At 34.9% G+C, this 22,770-nt stretch overlaps 1 protein-coding gene across 1 annotated transcript in view; it reads left to right on the forward strand.

Moving 5' to 3' along the window:
* The window catches only part of DIAPH3 (diaphanous-related formin 3), a 740,013-nt gene that overhangs the window by 227,479 nt on the left and 489,764 nt on the right, over positions 1 to 22,770 (forward strand). Inside the window, exons 10-15 of the mRNA XM_006882733.1 lie at positions 482 to 592; positions 878 to 996; positions 2,813 to 2,929; positions 6,954 to 7,072; positions 12,448 to 12,512; positions 16,554 to 16,658. Of these exons, the coding sequence (XP_006882795.1) occupies positions 482 to 592; positions 878 to 996; positions 2,813 to 2,929; positions 6,954 to 7,072; positions 12,448 to 12,512; positions 16,554 to 16,658 (636 nt within the window). The remainder of the gene's footprint in view (positions 1 to 481; positions 593 to 877; positions 997 to 2,812; positions 2,930 to 6,953; positions 7,073 to 12,447; positions 12,513 to 16,553; positions 16,659 to 22,770) is intronic.

Here is a 22,770-nt window from a genome sequence, read left to right on the forward strand (position 1 = left end):
TTTTGGCTAAAGTGAGGTGTTTTTTTTTTTTAAGGAAACGTTTCAGTGCCTAAAGTTCATCCCCCAAACAAATGACCAATAAAACTCCACTGAAGTAATATTTTTTTTTCTGTAATTTATAATAGACTAAGATAATTTACTTCTGAAATAATGATTTTAATAAGCTCTATGGTTAGCAAAAGAGTCACTGGTGATGCACATGGTTAAGAGCTGGAATACTAACCACAAGCTTGACAATTGAGACCCACCCAGAGTTGCCTTGGAAGAAAGGATTGAAAAATGTCACAGCTTTAAAAACTCTATTGAGTATGGGTTTCCTTTGCTCATATGGAGTTACCAACAGTCAAAACCAACTCAAGAGCAATTAAGAAAAACAGCATTGTGTGGGAAGATTTTTGTGAATATTTGGAATAAAAACTTGATATTTTTGTTTTTTTACTCTTTCAACCAAGTCAAAGGCTTGCCATATAATCTGTTGTAGGTAGCTTGTATGCAGCTCATCAATGCCCTTATTACATCTCCTGATGATTTGGACCTGAGGCTTCACATCAGAAATGAATTTATGCGTTGTGGATTGAAAGAGATATTTCCAGTAAGTATCCAGCAGTCTCTTTATGAATATTTAAATTTAAAGAGCATTTGAGCAGGGATGAATTTAGATAAATTACCTTCACGAATAAATTGTCTGTAGGAAAAAGCTTAGTATTGAAAAACAATCCATTTTTAAAATATAGATGATAAATTAAATATTGTTTAATACTTTAAATGCTTGAATGTTATAAGCTTGACTTATTTAAAGGAATACATTTACTTTGTTTGCAATTATTTATAATTATAATAAAAATGATTTATTCTATTTTTTGCTGAATGTATTTAGAATTTAAAGTGTGTTAAGAATGATGGCCTGGATATCCAACTTAAAGTCTTTGATGAGCATAAAGAAGAAGATTTGATTGAATTATCTCATCGCTTCGAAGATATTAAAGCTGAACTTGAATATCCTTTTGTTGTGTAAAATTATGAATAAATCACAATAAATAACCCCCTCAAAAAAAATCTTCTCATTTCGGTGTAAACAATGTGAAATCAAACCTTCTTTTTAAATTTAGTGTGCATTTTTATGGATGCAGACATCAAAGTGTGCACAATTGGACTGTCTCTCTCGTTCCATGCTGTTGAGTCAGTCCTGAACCTTGCCTGTAGCCCTGGCCTGCCCCATGTTCACTCTCTTTACCACACTGGAGCCTGGTTCTTACAGTCCCTGTGTCAATCCCTCTCGTGAAGGTTTCCTTTTTTTTTAAAAAAAAAAAATCAAAGAATTGGTATATTACTTCAGTTAATTTGTTGAACTATGCAGTCATCATAATATGGTTAAATGTATTCTTCTATTCAGTTTGTTACTTGTTTCTTACCCCAGAGCTTTTGGCATTAGATGTAAGATGACCTCAGTTTAGTGGTTAGCTCCTTTTCTATGTTTTTAGTATATGTATAATCATGGGAACCCCATGTTAACCCTGTGGGTCTGTGCATGGCTGAATTCTTATTGGAGTTCGCTCAGTTCCTAACCTCCACTCTGCTTTTCCATGATAGATATAACCTGGCTAACTCTGTTGAGTAAAGTATTCCCAGAATCTAATATAAGATATACAGTTCTTTTCCTACTAAGTCTTGGTTTCGAGGAAGGAGGCTGGTTAGGTATTTTTGTAAAGGGAAAGCCAGGAAATTCTAAGTCAATTCATTGCCCCAGTTATTCTCATTTCCATACGAACTGCCAATGTTTTATCGCATGTTAAATAAAACCAAAAATCCCCCAAAGCAAGCAATTGCTGCCTAACTCAGAGTATATATATGGGAGTAGGGCTGTGCTTCCTAGAGTTTTCAGTGTCTGTAATCTATCAGAACTTGATAACTAGGCGTTACTTTCAAGAAACCTCTGGGTATACTTGAATCATCAGTTTTCTCATTAGTAGCCCTGCTTATTATTAACCTTTTATACTGTGTTGGAAATAACATGTTGAATATACATGATTTCTATTTTAGAGTTCCAGAACCCAAACCCTGTATCTGTTAACACTGAGATAATTAGACTGCTAATTTACAAACTCTCTAAATTATAAATGTACAGATATATTAATAATAAAATTCAGGTCTTTTGTGTAAAACTTACTCTCAGTTGTATGCAACTTGATGACACTTAACCACTGCTAAATGAAAGTAGTACTGTTATATCTGGAGAACACTCTTGCAGTTTGTCCATCACTCTTTGTCAATATGCAGTATGTAGTAACCTGGGTTTGCTCTGATGCTGAACCTTGTACCATTGAAGTATCAAATACCAGAATGGTTTCCTATTGTCAAAAGTGTTTGGTGGAGCTCCCTGTTATAAAACAGGTTTTGAAGCAGGAGTGGCATCCACTTCCTAAACCACATACCTCTGGAAACTCTATGAACTTGTAATTGACAATAGTTATGGAAAGACTTAGGTCTTTTGTTCATGGAGTCACTATGACTCGTGCTTGACTTGACAGCAATCAACAACAGCAGCAACAGTGATCTGTAGGACTGAGTAGAAGTTACTCCTAAGGTTTCTGAAGAGAGTCTCTGGATGAAGCCTGCTGCATTTTTCTCCTCAGGGACCGTCACTTTGGTTAAGAGCTCTATTGCTAACTGATTTTAAACTTACACATTCAATAATCTTGCCAAGCCTTAAGGATTAGTCTGTGGTGGGATTTTTTTGTTTGTTTGTTTTGTTTTTGCAGCTGTTCAAAGTAGAGTGTAAATAAACTAACATATTCCTTAATAATCAATTTACTGAGGCATCTGATGTTTACAGCATCGTGTGGAATATGGTTAAGGAAACTAGAGCAGAAGGATATTTTATTTCTATTCTTCAGCATCTTCTGTTGATTCGAAATGATTACTTTATAAGGTAAGAGGAAGCTGTATTCCAATGTTTTATTTTCCTAATAACAAACCATTAATTGCGAAATTCACTTGGTGTTTGTTTTGAGCAAATGGATAATTTTGAGAGTTTTATCATGTAATAATGTACAGTTAGAGTGTATGGTGTTCTCTTTGGGCATATATTTTGATAAGACATTACTATTATTCTTCAAATTCCAGTGGATTCTTGGTTATAGTCTTTCAGCTGAATGAAAATGTAAACTAGCAACAAAGTAGAAGTTTATCCTATGATTGATAATACTTTCTGGTTAGTGCTTAGAAAGTAAAAATGATGTTGTTATGCTACATTTTAAAAATTATGTGCATAAGAATTCTATGTATTGTATTGGGTTCTAGGAGTGCTCTGATCAGCAGAGTATTGCTTTTACCAGTGTTTGAGCCCTTTATTAATATACTGATATTTAATGCTGCACTCTTCTCCCGGTGATTAACTCCTCTGAAAATCTGCCAAAAGGGTCAGCTATGAATAGGTTCTGACTCTATGGTACACAACAACAACATCATATCATAGCTAGACAGTTGCTTTTTCAAGTTTGGTTGTGTTTTAAGCATCTGAGATTAACTTTTTTCTCCATATTTTATAGTTCATTTGTAGATATTTATTTGATATTACTGTGTAATTCACTGTGTAACTCACTGAATTGTGTGTATAGGCTATAACTGGCAGCATACTTGGCACATGGTATATACTGAATAAATTTTCTCTGCATGATCTTTTCACTTCTATTACTTTTTATTACACTTTTATGAGGAAAAATACTGTCTTGAAATTTAAAATAATTCTTGTTGCTATCATTTTAGTTTTGCTAAAATTTATTCTCAAGTAATGTGGGCATTCTGGCTTCTCTCACGCTAATTAGAGGGATTTGCTAGCTATGTCTTTTTTAAATTATGGTAGGTATATGACAGTGTAGTAGAATAAGAGTAAAAAAAAGTAAAAATGTAGCTTTTTATAAGTACAGATAGTCTATCTAATCCTTTGTAGTTAGAATTTTCTATTAGTACTCTAAAATATAAGAGTGTAATAACAGTGATATTTTTTTGATCTGATGTTTTCTTAAAAATATAAAATTTTGAACAATTACTTGTTTAAAAAATATAATAAAAACACTGGTTAACTCATCAAATAAGAAAGCTTTATGTCCTAGGTATCCTGCTAATTATAACATTATACATCCACCCCAAATTTACATAAAAATGCAGTTGAAGCCCCATCTGTTCTAAAGTAACCCTACCCGTTTCTTGACTTGTTTCCTTGCTCTTGACCATCTAATGGTGCTTGAGTTGCCAAGAACCCTCCACTCCTTCATTTTCAAAGGTTTGAATATGTATGTACTGCTACAGGGACTGTGTCTTAGTTATAACTGAATCCTTTTTTATATGGTCCAAGAGACCATGAAGTTGTGCCTAACTTCAAAACTAAATAAAAAGCTCAACAGTTCTAGGGTCTACTCAGAAGATCTTATGACTTAAAATTAATGAGATCGAGAGTCTTAGGAAAATATTATATGATGATATTACCAATGTGACATTTAGTGATACAGAGAAGACTAGATTGATATCATTTTTTTGTTAGTCTTCCATGTCACTTTAAACCATATATCTCAAGGGAAGAGCCTTAACGTACCATCCAGACCTTGCTTTTTGTTCAAGATGTGGTAACTATGAAGGCAGAGTTAATCCTATTAGAGTTATATAGTAAGACAATTCTGTCTCCTCCCCCTCCTTGTTTCAAGATTCATTATAATTATTATGACTGCAAATATTGTGATTGTTTTAAAGTTATTCCTTTATTCTATAATTGCATAAGAATTATGATTCTTTGCCATGTTTTCCATACATTTGACTTTAAAAATTGTATTGAGTTTTAAAATTTACATATAATAAAGTTCACATGTTCATGTATATGTATGAATATTTTTATTTATGAATTTTCTAGTTTTAGTTTTTACCTTCATTTTTAATTTTCATCTTACTTAAATGAGACTGTGTTCTATCAGAAGTTAGAGCATTTTAAACTAAATTATATAAAAATAGATTCTTTAACTTTTTGCAAGTAGGTAGACCACGTCTTTTCTTATACTATACAAAAATGCACTACTTTGTAAGAATTAGTAGATGAAAAAATTAGAATCTCCTGTTATTTTCACGTAGTTACTAAAATTTAAATTTCATTGTAACGTAATGTAATTAGCCAACCAAAGATAGGTCTCTTTTTCCTTAAGGAGGGTAAATAGCAACCCTAAGTAGTTGGAGAGTAAAGAAAAGAACATTCAGTTCTGATCTAATAAATAATAACTTGTTCAAATTAATAATCTTGGGGTTATACAAATGGTTAACTTGTTCAGAGACTTCTTTGAAGTTCTGTTTTGACCATCTGTTTCTGAGAGGTCACAGCCTTGGAAAACCTAGAGATCAATTCTGCTCTGCATTCACTGAGTCACCAGGAGTTGATAGCAGCTCCACAACAACTAACAACAACATGTTCAGAAGACCAAGCTATTTGAAAGTAGCAAGAGCTCTTGTGGACTAGTGAATAAGAAGTTGTGCTGCCAACCCAAAGGCAGATACTTTGAATCCATTAGCTATCAAAAGGGGAAAAATGAGGAATCTCCTCCCATGATGTTTATAGTCTCCGTAAATGTTCTGGAGGGTCAGCTATGATCCAGCTAGACAGTATTTAACAACGTGAAGAGGTTGGCAGAACATGGGAGATAATTTCTGACATTTGTTCAAAATACTACAGAGATAATGGCGACTTTAAAATACTCTGCAGCAATAATGACATTTTATCAGTGAAATAAGATCAATTTATTCCTTAACTGTAAGCAGGGTAATGTTCATAAATTTACCAATATTACTGACAGAGATTACTTTCTACATTTGTAATTTTAGAATCTGGAGTACTTCTTGCTAGAATTGCCTTCTCTGTGAGTTCTTGCACAATATTTATGTTATGCTAGTGATGAACTCAACTGAGAATTGTACAAGTGAGCAAAAAACGAACTGAACTTTTGGTTCTTTTTTAAAAAATGATACACAGTCTTTGTTTATCTGGTGCTTCTCTAACACCAAAAATGAGTCTTTAACATGTAGAAATTTATTCTCTCATAATTTAAACATCTCTTAGATATCGATAATTGTAGAGGGGCTTCAAGCCTTTTGTACATAGGGTCACTATGAGTCATGCTCAACTCGAAGGAAATCAACAACAACAACAACAACAATCCAGTCAGAACTGACTACGGGCCTACCCTCCAGTAGATTTTCAGAGGCAATAAATCATACATGAGGAGATGGCCAGTCTTTCTCTCCCATGGAGCAGTTGATGAATTTGAACTGTGTGCCTTTGAGTTGGCCTTCTTACCACTGGGCCACCAGAGCTAGGAGTCCAAATAGGATGTCGGCTCTAGGGAAAGCGTCCTCTTATCTCTGTTGGCTTAGGAGGAAGGTCCTTGATTCTCGAAGGTTGGGCTACTGTACAGTTCATTTTCCTCTCTATCTCTACCTTTTTTTTGCGACTTATTCAAATAATTTTCTATTTCAAGAAAAGTTCATTTAAGAAACACCTAAGCATAGGTAGGGAGGTTAGGATTTTTATATTCATAAAATTCTTTAATGGTTCTTATTTCAGAATGCTACAATAGAAGTGATGATTTCTAGTGAGGACAACTCCGTGGATTTATTAGTACTTGTTAATGTTCTCTTTTTAACTTCCTTCTGTAATTAAGTCAGAGTTCTGACTTTTATAAGAAAATCAGTCTTAAAGCACTATATATATTTTCTAACAGTTAAAACAAAGACTCTAAGATTATATCTTGAAGTTATTAGACGGGAAGTGCGGACAGCTGTCTTTACTCTCATTGTGACCTTAAATCTGGTAACTGTTGAAACAAATAATTATTACACTCAAATTTACTAGAGATTTTCCTATACTCTAAGTTCGAATAATAAATTTTATGAATATTTATTCTTTTGTTTGATTTTAGACAACAGTACTTCAAATTAATTGATGAGTGTGTATCCCAGATTGTATTGCATAGAGATGGAATGGATCCAGACTTCACATACAGAAAAAGATTAGATTTAGATTTGAGTCAGTTTGTAGGTGAGTATTTCTCTATTATTTAAGTAGAAATATCTTACTATGTCTTTTTTCATGGGTTAATTCTAGAGAATTAGCTCACAAAATGATTTAAAAAAAAAAATAAAACATGTCCGTGGAAAAACTCTTAACATATCAATAGTACTGAATTTCATTAGTTGAATAAACGTCCTTGTCGATATGCTGTGTGATATCATAAGAGAGACACCTAATGTATTTCTTCTGCACAAACTGATAGCTAGACAAATACTTCTGTGGTTGGTTGCATTGTGAACTGGACTGGTCACAAGGTTTCAAGGAATGCTATTATTAACTTGAAAGAAACTATTTTCTTAGACTTGGGTTGTTGTTTGTTGTTGTTTAATGCCGTCGAGTCGTAGATGACTCATAGCGACCCTATGAACGAACAGCCTGAGCACTGTTCGTACATAGAGTTTCCGGAGGCAAGCCATTTTGGAAGTGGATGCCGCTCCTGCTTCCAGGCTTGATTTAGTCGGGAAGCTCCAGCCAACACTGTCCACCATGGGTGCCCATTACCACGATTGGCACATCACTGTCACAGGCTTCAGCATCACAGCAACCATGAGTTACCTCTGTACAGCAACGCACAGACCAGTGCTATACCACCTAGAAGAATGTTTGACAGGAAGACAATTTGAACCTGGCCGAGGGCCACAGATGACAATCACCCACCTTCGGCTTGGTAAGCACAGCTTTTCTGGGTAGTTTGCTCAATTTTTTTCTTAAAGATAAAATGATGAAATTTGTGACTAATGTTAAAATTTAAGCTTTAAAGTTGAGAATTTAAAACTTGGAAAATGTGTGGTTCTGCTTTCATCAGATTAATATATCATAAATACTAAATTACAGGTGATTTTTAAAAAATTGATGGTGATATTAGCTTGTGATTTTGATATTCTGTAGTCAGACGGAATCTCTGGTCGCAAAATCTGTAGAGAATTGTGTTACTTAACTAAAGGTAGCATATCTCTGATGGTTTGAATTTGTAGTGACTCCTCAGGAGGATGGGTATTCTCTTCCATGTGATTTACAAGAATTGAAAACCCTCTGGAGGATTAGCTGTAAGTCAGTTTATACTAACTAGTGGTGAGTGAATAATGCTGAAATGTGTTAACTTTCAGATGATCTTCTTAAATCGGCAAACACACATTTCCAAATTACCAACATGATATTACAAATTCTGCATGGGTAACTTATTCATTACAAGCGCACATTGACTAGTGAGTTTAACCAACTAAACAAAGTCCATTGATACGATACTATTTGGGCAGAATATTAAATGATGCAGGAAGCATTAAAAGAAGATGGAAAGAGTATACAGAGTCATTGTACCAAAAAGAATTGGTGGACACAGAAGAATTTCATGAAATAATGTATGAGCAAGAGCCTATGGTGGTGAAGGAAGAAGTTCAGTCTACTCTGAAAGAATTGGCACAAAACAAGGCCCCAGTCAGGCATTCCAACTGACATATTTCAACAAACAGATTCCTCCCTGGATGTTCTTCTCAAATTGTGCCAAGAAATCTGGAAGACAACCACCTGGCCTACTGACTGGAAGAGATCTATATTTGTTCTCATTCCAAAGAAAGGTAATCCAACAGAGTGTGGAAATTATAGAACAATATCATTGATATTACATGCAAGCAAGATTCTGCTGAAGATCATCCAACAAATGACTATAACAGCACATCAGCAGAGAACTGCCGGATGTACAGGCTGGATTTAGAAGAGGCTGTGGCACTAGAGATATTATAATGTCAGATGGATCTTGGCTGAAAACAGAGAGTACCAGAGGAATGTCTTTCATTGACTATGCAAAGGCATTTGACTGTGTGGATCATGACAAACTGTGGCTGACTTTGAGAGCAATGGGAATCCCAGAACACTTGATTGTGCTCATGTGAAACTTATACTTGGACCAGAAAGCAGTCCTCAGAACAGAGCAAGGAAACACTGCATGGTTCAAAATTAGGAAGGGTATGCATCAAGGATATATCCTATCTCCGTATCTTTTCAATCTATGTGCAGAGTAGATTATCGTGGAGTCTGGGCTCTGTGAGGAGAAGAGTGGCATCAAGATAGAGGTAGACTTATCAACAGTCTGCATTATGTAGATTACACAATCCTGCTTGCTGAAATTGAGGAGGACCTGAAGCACTTGCTGTAGAAGGTCAAGGACTGGAGCCTTCTATATGGATTGAAGCTCAGCATCAAGAAAACAAAGATTCTCACCACTGAGCCAATTGGCAGCATTATGATAAGTGGTGAAGAGATTGATTGTTGAAAGCTTTAGTTTACTTGGCTCTACAATCAACACTATTGGTACCAGCAGCCATGAAATTAAAAGACGGATTACATTAGAAAAGTCTGCTGTCAGAGACCTCTTCAAGTTACTGAGGAGCAACGATGCAGTCTGGAGACTAAGGTGCCCCTGATACAGGCCATGGTCTTTGTCATTACTTGCCATGCTTCAGAGAGCTGAACAATGACTAGGGATGATAGAAGGAGAATTGATGGCTTTGATCTTTGGTGCTGGAGAAGAGTATTGAATACGCTATGGATGGTTAGGAAAAGAAACAAGTTCTTCCTGGAAAGGGTGAAGCCAGGCTGCTTCTTGGAGGCAAGGATTCTGAAGCTTTGTCTGACTTACTTTAGACATTGCAAAGAGGGACCAGTCCTTGAAGAGGGCTGTCATGCTCAGTATAGTGGAGGGACAGCGCAGGAGAGGAAGACCCTCGATGAGATGGATTGATTACATTGCTGGGGTAGTGGGGATAGGCGTGTCGAAACAGTGAGATTGGCAAGGAATAGAGCAGGGTTTAGGGCTGTTGTACATAGGGTCTCTATGAGTCTCAAGAGACTCGATGGCACATAACAACAACAAAAACATATCATAACTAATCATTAGTAGACTACTATTTTACTAGTGTAAAATAGTGTACATTTCCTCTGCAAAATTTAGAAATGTGTTATAGCACCAAAGATCTATAGTGATCTGAAAAACTCATTAAAATATACCTTTCCTTTGTAATTAAATCTGTTTGAGATTTTAGTTTCTTCACTTGTTGTGTGAGTTTAGGAAGAAGAATGAAATGTGTCAAGAAAGGGGTAATATTAATTACACTGACAGAGAAATAGCTTTTGTTTTTTCCTTAATAGTAGAGATACTAAAAATCCTTTAGGAAGTGGAAGGATATGGAATTTAAAAAAAATAATGATCTAAAAGTGAAATGAAAATGTCGGACTAATATAAAAGAAAAAAGAAAAATCCCACATTAGAATACTTTTTCAGAGTACTGAGAAGTTTTGACATTGAATTGTAGGACAGTGTGATTAGGTTTTATTTGTATGATAACAGTCCAGTGTAAGAGGTGCATAGTAAAGTGGACTGGGGTGGGGGTGGGGGTGGGAAATGGTACAACAATAAAATAATTTTTTTTTTCAAAGAGAAAAGCTAACTGGTGTGGGCCAGGGAGAAAAATGTGCAACAATGAATGAACTTAATCTTCTATCAAAATCTCAATTAAAAAAGGATATTTGTTGAGGAAGCAAATATGGGTTGATTCTGTGAGACGTACTGCTATGGTTAGAATCTCTTATTATATAATTTTATATGTTTAGGATAAACTTAAATACAAGATACAGAACACTTAAACAGGAGGGCATGACACTGTAGTTGCATAAGTAGCTTAGAGCAGATTAGAGGTTAGTCAGTGGTTGAGAAAGGTGTGCAGACATATGGCCCCATTAGACAGTATGTATTGATTTCCACCATAAGAGCATGGAGCAGGAATGAAAGATTTACTTATTTAATATTATCTAGCCAACCATATTAGGAAATACGGTTATTATTGAGATTAGGTGGAGAAAATAGTTTTTATTTTCAATAGTTGGATATTATGCACAATAAATATCTTAAGTGATCAATCAAAAAATAATGATGTAGCATAGAAGAATCAATGCCTTTGAATTGTAGTGCTGGGGAAGAACATTGAACATTCATAGATTGCCAAGAGAAAAAACAGGCCTGTCTTGGAGAGGATGAAACCAAGTTGCTCCTTGGAGGCAACAATTTTCAAGGTCCATCTCACATACTTTGAGATTGTTTCCAGGAGGGACCAATCCTTGGTGAAGGACATCATGCTTAGGTTGAGGTACTGACTGTTCAGAAGAGGAAGACCCTACATAAGATGGATTGACACAATAACTGGGGTAATGAGGGTAGGTGTGTCAGAAGCAGTGAGATTGGCTCAAGATAGAGCAAGGTTCAGTGATGTAATGCATAGAGGATGAGTTGCAGTCAACTTGACAGCACGAAACAACAACTTATTGTACTTATAGATGATAGTATCCAGAATAATTTAATGCAGAAAGTGCTGTTTGAAGTTGTAGTTGGGAATTTGGATTCAGTGATTTAGTTACTTTCAATATAAGAGCCTCTCTTTGTATGTGTATTCCTGTGTTGTTGTTGTGAGATGTCGCCAAGTTGAGTATGACTCACTAGCAACACATTGAACAACAGACGTGAATCCTGCCTTATCCTCTGCCATCTTCACCATCGTTGATATACTTCAGACCATTGCTGCAAATACCAATCCACTTCATTGGGGGGGGGGGGCTTCCTTTTTTTGGTTGACCCTCTTCATTTCATGTGTATATATGTTTATTTATTATTTTTAAAAAGTAGTACAGTACATCATGGGAAATCTTTGCATTTTAATCTACAAATAGTCCTTTTGCACCGGAACCTATCATGTGTTTATATATCATAAGCTACTTAATCAATTTTTTATTGATGAGCATTCAAAATTTTCTATTTTTTTTTGCAAACACAAACAATATTTTGATGCAAAGTATTGCTTAAAGGCAAAGTCCCAGAAATAAATTTCTAGAGAAAGAAAAATATACATTTTCAGTTTTAGTGCATATGATTTGGTTTTTCATCAGCAAAATTGCTTTTTTCTGTAGTACAGGAGAATCCAGTTTTTCATGCCAATTCATTATTTTCTCTTTATTTCTGTTGACTGCTTTTGAGCTTGTGTTAGTCATTATTTTCCTTCTTCAAAATATGTATAGATGGATGAGAGAAACCTTTGAGAGATATATGTATAAGTGATCGTCACCTGTTTGTCTCTTAGGATTTAAAATTTTAATTAGATTTGCCATTTCTTTTAGCTTTCTGGCATTGGTGTCATATTCAGACAACCTATCTGTGTTCTAACATTTTTATCCGTGCTTTCTTATATTGCTCACAGTATCTCCAATTCTTTTCTATGATTTCCCCTTTGTAAACTTTTCAAATAGTAACAAATTTAACAAATACTGCAATTAAAATCTACCTGTCATTTCAATTTTAGATGTTTGCATAGATCAAGCCAAACTAGAAGAATTTGAAGAAAAAGCATCAGAACTTTCTAAGAAAGTAAGTAACTTAGTATTGAAATATTTGCGATACTGTGTAGAGAGCCCCTACAGGTAGCCTTGTGCTTCAAGGACTTTGGTTCACATGCCCTCTTCTAGTTTACTTCTTCTAGAGAGTTGTATTGACCATTCATTATTGTACGGTTTCTAGTTGCCCATTTGTAAACTTCACTTCCATATACATCTTTCGTGATTAGTTTTCTTCAACTGCTCTCTCTGACAGATTACATGTTTGGTGTATTTTTGTCTGTGTTTTGTGTGTTGTTTTCTATGAACATGTTTATATTTTTATGAATATTTTTCTATCTTTTTGGTATATTTTTTATTTCTCTCTTTAGAAGGAAACTCATGAGGGATCTTTGTTTTTGTTTACCTTATTAACTACCTTTGTAACTTTCCTGCCTGGGGTTTATATACACACACCCGCCCCTGGTAATCTCCTGTAAAGATGTCATATGTTGTTATTATGAATAAAAAAAGACTACCTAGTACATAAAGACAACAGACATAATGCCAAAGAGCCCATGTGTTTGATGTGGAGGGACCTATGCTAGCTTGAAAGAATTTTACACACTTGCAGATTGTAAACATCCTCAGCTTTTGTTTTGATCAATCATAGTTCATCACACAGAACTCAGATATCACTTGTCTGAGCAAACTTTCCCTTTTCCAAACAAGATTTGCTTACACAATACAAAAGAGATTATCTGTCAGAAATGATGTTTGATAGGATTCCAGTATATAAAATAGTTGATGAGAGTTATATCCTATGGTAGAATATATCACTTGATGAGTGTTATATGTTCCAATGATCGTCAACTATTTGCTATATTAAAATCCTTAGTGGATCTTTCCATTTATAGATGAGGAATTGTGGCACAGAGAAGTTAAGTAACTTCTTTTTTGTTACTTTGATCATGTACCAGCTACAAGCAGTAAAATGTCTCTCTTGAAATACTCTGTAGGAATAACTTATGAAAACTGGTAAATTAATACTGTGTGCTGTAGGCTCCAAACTAATTATAAAAGTCCTGCTCTAAGAAGTCCCAGACATTTAACTTCACCACACATATATTGAGATTTTTTTTTTTTTTATCCCTAGTCTTAAGCTAGAGACTGGACTGTGGCTATGAATGTTTTTTCACTACTCTGATGATGCTTTAGTGAGGAAACAAATTAATGAATCATTTCAATTAAGTATCATCAGGGAGTGTTACTATTGATTTATAGATTCGTTTATGTTATAGAGGAGTATTTTGTTGAGGAGCCCTTCACCAAGCCTTCTTTGTATTCCAATCTCAGTGATTGCATTCCAGCTTCCTTGAAAAGTCAACTAAGTTCTTAATTTGCTTATAGTATAAATTGCTCTTATACTTTATTTGAAAGTGTTAAACATCATCATTTCTTAACATATCTTTTTGAAATTGTAAATTTTGAATATAAATGGAAGAAAGACCTTGTTTAAGGTTAGTTATCTCCTTTGAGTCAGAAATGATACATCTTAAATATATTCAGAAAATATTGTTTGCTCCATAAAATATTTCTATTGCTGAACCACTTTGTGTATATCAGCAAGAACTTCTTTCTGATAGCTTTATAAGGACACATGTAAATACTTTGCTCTAGGCAGGAAGCTATCTTAGTTGCTAGACACATTCTTTATTTTGGTATATAAATTTGAAAAATGAAGAGCAGAAATGTCAGAAAGTACATAGCGAATATTGAATTATCAACCTTCTTGTACAGGCGCACTAATACATTTACCTTAGGGAATAAAATTAAGCAGAGCCTCAACATTAACTATATTTCTTGACATTTTTGAGTGTAATTTTGTAAGTGTAATATTGCTTTAGTAACTCTTTTTGAAGAAGAAGACTATCATATCACTTTTTCTAAAGTATGCCTTTAATGGAGATTCATTTTATCCCTGAAGCTACTGTGATTTGACTATAGATATTATAAAAATGCTAAAGCAAACTTTATATTTCCTGTGATCCTTTTATGGAGGAGGATGTTGAAATTTATCTCTTTAGTGAATAATACAGTTACTTTCAATAAGACTAAGTTAATGTAATACATTTTCTTAAAGTGTACTAATTATGACTCTGGCTACTTTGATAGGTTTATGTTTGTTTTTCTAAACACTCTCTTTTCCTTCTGGTTTTTAGTGTAAGAATATTTTAGTGAGCATATCAATATTGTCAGGAAAAAGACTTCCTTCTTATGAGAATTTAGTTATTTTGTTTCTTGCTGTATATCTTTAGAATTTGGGCAGTTACACAAACAGCAGTAGAGGAAATGATCTCTCAGAGTTTTTGGTGCTGGGAGAATAGAGTGCTATAATACGTGGTCTTGTACTTGACTCAACAACTAAAGGAAGATTTGACCGGAGGTGTCTCATCCACTTCACTCCAGTATTTTTAACTTTTGTTATGAATGTATGTTACTGAAAATATTAGAATAAAGCAGAGGAGACTATCCCCTACAATAAATCTCTATGTTTGTGTTACTGTGCTATTTTATAAGCAAATTGTGATTTTTTTTACGTAACAATCTGATAATTTTCATAATAGGAAACCCCTGACGTACTGTGGAATCATGTAGAAAAGGGTGGTCGTCTAGTCTTAGAAAAGTAGCAAAAGCTTACCCAGGGAAATGATATCTCTGTTGTAGGATTAGTCTTAAGTGAGAAACCCAAGGATCAGCAATATTTACATGTCTATTTTTAATTCCCAGCAGCTAGCAATGCTTTTATGTACCTCAGACCAAATTAGTTTTTGTTCTTTTTTGATATACTCCTGTGCCCTCATTCCATAGCCTCTTTTTCCTTTTTTTTTAAATCACAGCATTTTATTTTCAACCTGATGAAGTCACAAACAGCGTTTATCTTAGTAACTCATTCATTGCCTATGTTCTATCAGATCTCTCTGTTTTGGATTCTATAGTCTTGCTTCATTTCTCTCCATTTCTCTCTCCTCTACTTGGACTCGGGCAGGCTCTCATTTCTTGTTTGGATAACTGTAGGAATCACCAAACTAATTTCCTTGCTGCTGGTATTTCTTACTAGCTGTGAGGTGAGGGGCTCATGACTACCTTTTTGTGTGAAGAATGATTTAAAGATACAAATAGGAGGTTCTTAGTAAACTATTGAAGTCTGTGCTATTATTTTCCTAATTGAGGTTTGACTATATTTTATATTTAGAATTTATTTGTGAAATAATGTGTGTCTGAATGAGTACTTTTTACTGTATATACTTTGAGTTGACTACGTGTTCTTGAGTATGAGGCAATCCCTTATTGAAATTCACCTCCGCTTCAGTTATGATGATTGCAGAGTGAAGCTATTTGAATCCAAGATGGAAACCAGAGATCTTGATGAATGGCTTTATAAATTAGAAAACTCAATTAATTCATCCAATTTTATGACTTTCTTTTCTCACACATGATATTGCATTAGAGACTCTGAAAGATTAATTTGTCTTTGGAAGATTAATGATAAATATGGCAGACTTGATTCTCTTATGTTATTGAACATTACGGCCTGTGTGAGAGTCCTTAACTTTATGATATTATTAGGTGAAAGTAAATAATTGATGCATTTATAGAATGAAATTGTTTATTAATTTAAAAAGAAAATGGACTATTTAAATAGTAATGATAAACTGATAAATTTTAAGCAGGTAGGGGGAAGGGATTTCTACACAATGCTTTGCTATTTATGATTTTACACAAAGTTACATTGGTATTTAGGGACTTTTAAGCAAAATGCCAAGGTTGCAGATAACTATAGGGCAGTTTGCTCAGCTGGGAGAAGAAGGTCACAGACTCCCTCTTTGGCTTTTCTGCTCTCTTGCAAATAAACGATTTTGGTGGGACCTGGAGAGAACCAGAGAAAAACTGTAGGTGACTTAGCAGATACCTACCATTGCTTTTGTAAAACCAGTTCCGAAGTTTATGTTCTTCTGACAGATAGAGATATATTTCTGTGTAAAGAATAGTACTTGTCATTTTCATCTTTCTCTACTTTTTTTTTTCTTTATAGTATGAAAAAGAATTTACTGACCACCAGGATACTCAGGCTCAGTTGGAGAAAAGAGATGCAAAAATTAATGAGCTTCAAGCAGAATTACAAGCTTTTAAATCACAGGTGAACTATCATTCTCAGTAAATTTGGAGATTAAAACTTCATTAAGGGAACAGCATCCATGTAGTATCATCATTGCTTCTAAACTATATAGTCTTTAATTGCATGTGTATTTTTTCATAGTTTTGTTTATATGTACTTTTGTTGGGCTATGCTTGTTTTAAAACTATTTTTTATGACCAGCTTCTTTCCACTTTCATTTTTAGGAATGTCTCCGCATTTACTTATTAATCTGTTACCTTATGTTTCATTTGAAATTTGTCCCTTTTGACAATATCACATATTTCCTAAGTAATTAAGCATAAAGGTTAAGAAAGTCTTTTACTCCCAGATTTGTCATTCATCACCAATTTCTATCCCACTATAGGAAATTATTGCTCACGCTGTTTATTTTTCAAACCCTTCAGCCTGTGGGTACCTTGCAGTGAAAGATAACATCCAGCTGAATGGGAACATTTTCAGATAATTTTTCAATTTCCCAAAGTAAACAGATTTAAAACATGACTAAAGAAAAAAAGAAGAGAGCAAATCTAGATTATGAAGCAGATAGCTCACATACACTCTATACATAAAACATTCAGATAGCGAGAAATACATCATCTGCATGTTTTAAACAGATGAAAGTAAGGAGGCAAAATATTCATAACTAGATTTCTTATGTAGATTTACATTCAGGATGATGAGCAATAAGCACAGTTTGCTGTTTCCTTTTCATCCTAATTTATGGTTATGGTGAAATAGACTCAAGTATACTATTTCCTTTACTATTGCCAATTTTATTTTCTTTTAAGTACTTAGTGTATAGCTTTGTTACGGAGTTTGTCTGAAGACAGCCTAATAGATAGCTATCTGTTAGTGTTCAATTTGGAAAATAATTAAAATCTCCTTGCTGTGACAATATTATTCTCACAGCTCTCCTTTCGTGTCTGGAGAAGGAAATACTATATTCTGTCAGTTTTCCTCTGTCTTTCCCATGTGACTATTTGCGTCTCATACAGAAAGAAAAATTTACTTGTGCATTATATTTCAAGTTGTGATACAGGCAATGCCTGATATATGTATGGCTCATTTTTTTCCATGGTGTGGGCTAACAAAATTATAAATTTTCTCTTTAAGTTTTTTTTTTCCCAATTGAAAAAAATGTCTGTAAATTTACTCTAAAAAAAGGTAGATAATATTTTAAAAAATGCACCATCATGAGACTCAACTTATATCTTGAATTCAGTATTAAATATTTTGTTTTAAATTGTGCCGAGTGGTGATGTGCACATAATTAGGACTATTGGAAAAAGCCCTAGAATTAACAAAAAACCAAACAGTACCGTTTGTCATGGAGTTGATTCCAATTCACAGTGACCTTATATGACAGAGTATATAATGTCCCAGTAGGGTTTTCAAAACAGGAAACCTTTATAGAGAAAACGGCCTCGTCTTTCTCCTACAGAGAGGTTGTGGGATAGAAGCCAAATGTTTTACCACCTGAGTGCCACCAGGTTCTCTAGCCTAGAATTAGTGGCTTAATAATGCCCACTATATTCATTTTTTATGATAAATTGCTATTTGACTGTTAGTTCATTTTCTCTCTGTGATTCAGTTATCAGTAACCAGGCCCTTTGATAGATGTTGGAGATCTAATGGCTTCCTGCTGATACTCTGAAGCTTATCATGCATACTCTATCAACTGAAACTAGTCTAGAGCAAAGATGTGGCTATATTTTAAGGGAAGGAGGGAAAGTGAAATCTATATAGAAGAATGAATGAAAGGCCAATTTCTAAGTAACCTATGGAAATCATAATTTTTAAAAAAGCATAGAGTAGCTGCGAACTGTTGTATTTATTGCTCAAGCAGTTTGTTTTTCAAAACCTTCATCGTATTATGGGTACCTTACAGTGAAAGATAACCTCTAGCTTCACACCTTAAAAAAATGAGTCATACATATATATATCGGGTATTGTCTGTGTCATAATTTGAAATATAAAGCACAAGTAAATTTTTCTATATGAGACTCACAGAGTCACGTGGGAACTAATGAGTGTGAATTACATATCTGTTCTTAACATTCAAAGCACATTGCCATCCAGGTTTGTAGCAACAGAGGGTGACATTAGACTTTTCTTTGCACTGAAAAAGAAATTATTATGAGACTTGTTCTTGTTATATGATGTCACCTTTTATACTGTGGGTTTTCATTTTGAGCATTTTCGATACCTAAACGTAGATCCCTGATTTAAGACTCTATCTTTTGTTCAGTCTTTTGTATTTTATAGCTGTGCCCTCAAAACTTACGTCATTTTTGCAAATTTGGTAAAGTGCGTCTATATGTTTGTGTTCATGTACATGTGCATATCTATAGCACATTTAATAGGTAACTGCATCAAAATTAGTAATTTCATGAATATAATGAAATAACAAAAACTTATATAGCAACACTGAAGATTTTTCTTTAGGATAATTTAAAATGTATCTATTAAACCATTTTATCTACAATCTAAAGAAAATCGACATCTGCCATGGAGTTACCTGATATATGATGACCCTGTGGAGAAGAACAAACATTGCCTGGTCATCTGTCACCCAAACACTGGCTGACATTTTTTGACTCATAGTTTTTACTATTATGCCAGTCTCACAGCTTCTCTCTCCATTGTAGGGAAAAGCCCTTGTTTCTACCAGCATTTGTAGGTCTGGTGTTCTTGGACACTTCCATGTATCTTGATCTTCCCCTTGCACAGGAGCCTGGATCTAAACACATGCATTCACTCCTGGATGTTTTTTGGTGGTAGCATTTAGGACAGTGTTCAGACTGATTGTTCACAGAGTAGCTATGAATAGTACTTGACTGACAGCATCTAACCACCACCACCACCACCACCTCCACCACCTTCTTTCAGCTTGATTTCGTCCTCTTTATTCTGTAGTGAAGTAAAAGGTATTCCAGGCTACACCCCAGGAAAACACACCTGAAATCTGATTAAGTCGTGATGAGATTAAGAGACTTTGCATTCTACCCTTAAATCTCTTGCAAATATTTGGTTTATGAGATCATGGGGTTCATGTAATCATTGCTATTATGAGTCATGCAGTGAGAACCAACTCATAGCTGACCCTGTAGCAGTTTTCAGGTGCTGTAACTTTAAGGAGAGATTTTCCATCTTTCTCTCTTAGAGAAGTTCGTGTACTTAAACCATCTACCTTTGAATTATCAACACAACTCCTTACCTATTAGACCACCAGAGCTCCCTTTTATCAATGTTGTTGTCATTATGTGCAGTCTAGTTGAGTACAACTCATGATAACCCTATGAAAAACAGATCCAAATCCTGTCTTATCCATTGCTATCCTCACAGTCTCTGACATATGTGAGCCTGCCACAGCAGTTATTGTGCCTTTCTCTCTGGTTGAGGGTCTTCTTTGCATTAGCTGTCCCCTCACCTTTCCATGTATAATGTCCCTCTCCAGGGAATAAACTCTCCTAGCAACCTGCCCAATGTATGTAAGGTGTAGTTTTATCATCTTAACCTCCAAAGAGTACTCTCCTGCACCTTCTCCAAGACACATCTCTTTGTTCTTTTTGGCATTTCATAGGAAATTCAGTGCTCTTCCTCAATACCACAGTTCAGAGGCATCGATTCTTCTTCTGTCACCCCTATTCATTGTCCAGTTCTCAGAAGCATACCAAGTGATTGAAAATAATCAGGCACACCTTAATCCTCAAACTAACATTATTGGTCATCAATAATTTGGAGAGATCCATGACGTAGAGTTTCTCATGGCAGTGAACATGTCTCTTAGTCTCCTAACTGCTGGTACAAAATGTATTGATTGTGGATCCTTGTAAGATGAAGCTGTTGACAATCTCAGTCTTTTCCCCATCTACCATCATGTTACCTATTGGTGCATTAGAGAGACTTTTTTTTTGTATTGTTTGATCTTCTGCAGCAAGCACTTCAAATTCTTCTGATTTTCAGCAGCAAGTTTGTATAATCTGCATAAACAGATAGTTGAGTCTCCTTGTGAATCGTGATGCCCCATTTTTCTTCATAGACTCTAGCTTCTCAAATGATCTGCTCAGTATATAGATTGAATAGGTATGGAGAAAGGATACAACCTTGGCACTTGCCTTTCTTAATTTTAAACCCTTGCTTTGTTGGCAAAAGCAGCTTTTTGGTCTAGGTATAAGTGAGCACATTTAAGTGTTCTGGGGTTCACATTTTTTCTCGATGTTAACCCCAATTTGTTATGATCCAGTCAGATGCCTTTAAATACTCAATAAAGCATAAATAGACATTCTTCTGGTGTTCTTTGCTCTCAGCCAGAACCCATGTGACATCAACAGTGATAATCTTGGTGCCTCAGCTTCTTCTAAATCCAGCTTGCACTTTGCCAGTTCTCTATCTATGTATTATTCTAACTATTTTTGGAATAATTTCCAGTGGTATTTTACTTGCATGTGATATTAATGATAATGTTCAGTATTTTCCACATTCTGTTGGATCACCTTTTGGGGGAATTGGAACAGATTTCTTCCAGTAACTCAACCAAGCAGCTGTTCTCCAAATTTCCTGGCATAGACTGAGGAGCATGTCCATGGCTACATCTGTTAGTTGAAATATGTCAATTACTTTTCCTGGCACCTTATTTTTTGCCAATACCTTCAGTGCAGCTTGGACTTCTTCCTTCATTACCACTGACTTTTGAAAGTACTTTCTGAAATATTTCAAAATATTTCAATATTAGCCAATTTTTTTTCCGTTATAGCAATTCTGTGTATTCCCTCCTTTTTTTTTTGTAACTTTTCTTTTATGCTGGTTTATGTACAAAGTTAATAAAATTCATTTACATTGTTTTTCACACTGGACATAGAGTCACACAATTTGGTGGGTGGAGGGGGGTGTTAGTAAAGGAAAGGGGAAAGGTCCCCTCCATCTTTTGAGCCTTCCTAAAGTCATTCAGGATTTTACTCATAGTATCTCATAAGTATTGCAGCTCAAGGCTTGGCTTGAATACCACCCCCCCCCCCGCAGTGTTTTCAGCTGAAGAAGTGCTGCAGGAGTTTTTTTATTCTCCAAGTCAAGCTCATATTCCGTTATACAGCTTTGCTTTGTTTTCTTGAGCTGCCTTTTGGAATCTTCTGTTCAGCTTTTTACTTCCACTTCTCTTCCCTTTGTTTTTGGCTTCTCGATGCCCTAGGGGAATTTTCAGAGTCTCTTCTGACATCCCTCTTACTATTACAGAGGAGGGCTGGGGTCTGTGTGTATGTATATATTTATTTGGGTTTTTTGTTTGTTTGTTTTTTGGCTTGTATAATTGAATACATGAAAATGATGTTGCTAGTATTTAAAATACTTGTGGCAGAGCCTCCAAGAACCCAGCAGCTATAAATCACTACACTAGGTCTTCTTATTGATTGCTTTTGAGTTGACTCCAGTTGGTATTGATCTTGAGTAGGCTCCATTGGCTTTTTGTGCTGTGGCCTTTTTCAAGCAGTTTGCCAAGACTTGTATTCAGGATTCCAAGGTAGATTGGAAATGCCAACTTTTAGCTAGGTAGTTGAGTGTTTAACTATTTGCACTACCCAGGGATAGTAGGAATAGGGAAATAGTTTGAGTTGCTCAAACTGAAATTGCTTGCAAGGATAGCCTTTCAATGTTAGTACTGTACCACCGTTGACACCCATTTAATCTTTAATTCATTCTGGTTAGACTTTCATTCTCAGCATGGTTTAAATGATTAGAACACAAATGTATGATTTTTAAATTAACTTTTTTGAAATGATAGACAATCTCCTTTCTTCATATTTATCGCTTTGGAAAATACACTTCAGGACCAGTTTATGAGTTGAATCCGTCTCAACAAGAATGAGATTATTTTTTTTTTTTTAAGGTATTTTACTTGGGCTTTTGGTAACATTTTATTTTGTACAGTGTAGTTGTTGTTGATTTCCTTCGAGTTGAGCATGACTCATAGCGACCCTATGAACAAAAGGCCTAAAGCCCCTCTACAATGATAGACATTTATCAAAGTTCATAGAGTTTCCGGAGGCATATTGTTTAGGAAGTGGATGCCACTCCTGTTTCCAAACCTGTCACAGTATGTTATTGCTATTACGTGCCG

This window comes from Elephantulus edwardii, unplaced genomic scaffold (assembly GCF_000299155.1).
Source record: "Elephantulus edwardii isolate Elephantulus edwardi_28Jun2011 unplaced genomic scaffold, EleEdw1.0 scaffold00023, whole genome shotgun sequence".
Taxonomy (NCBI): Eukaryota; Metazoa; Chordata; class Mammalia; order Macroscelidea; family Macroscelididae; genus Elephantulus; species Elephantulus edwardii.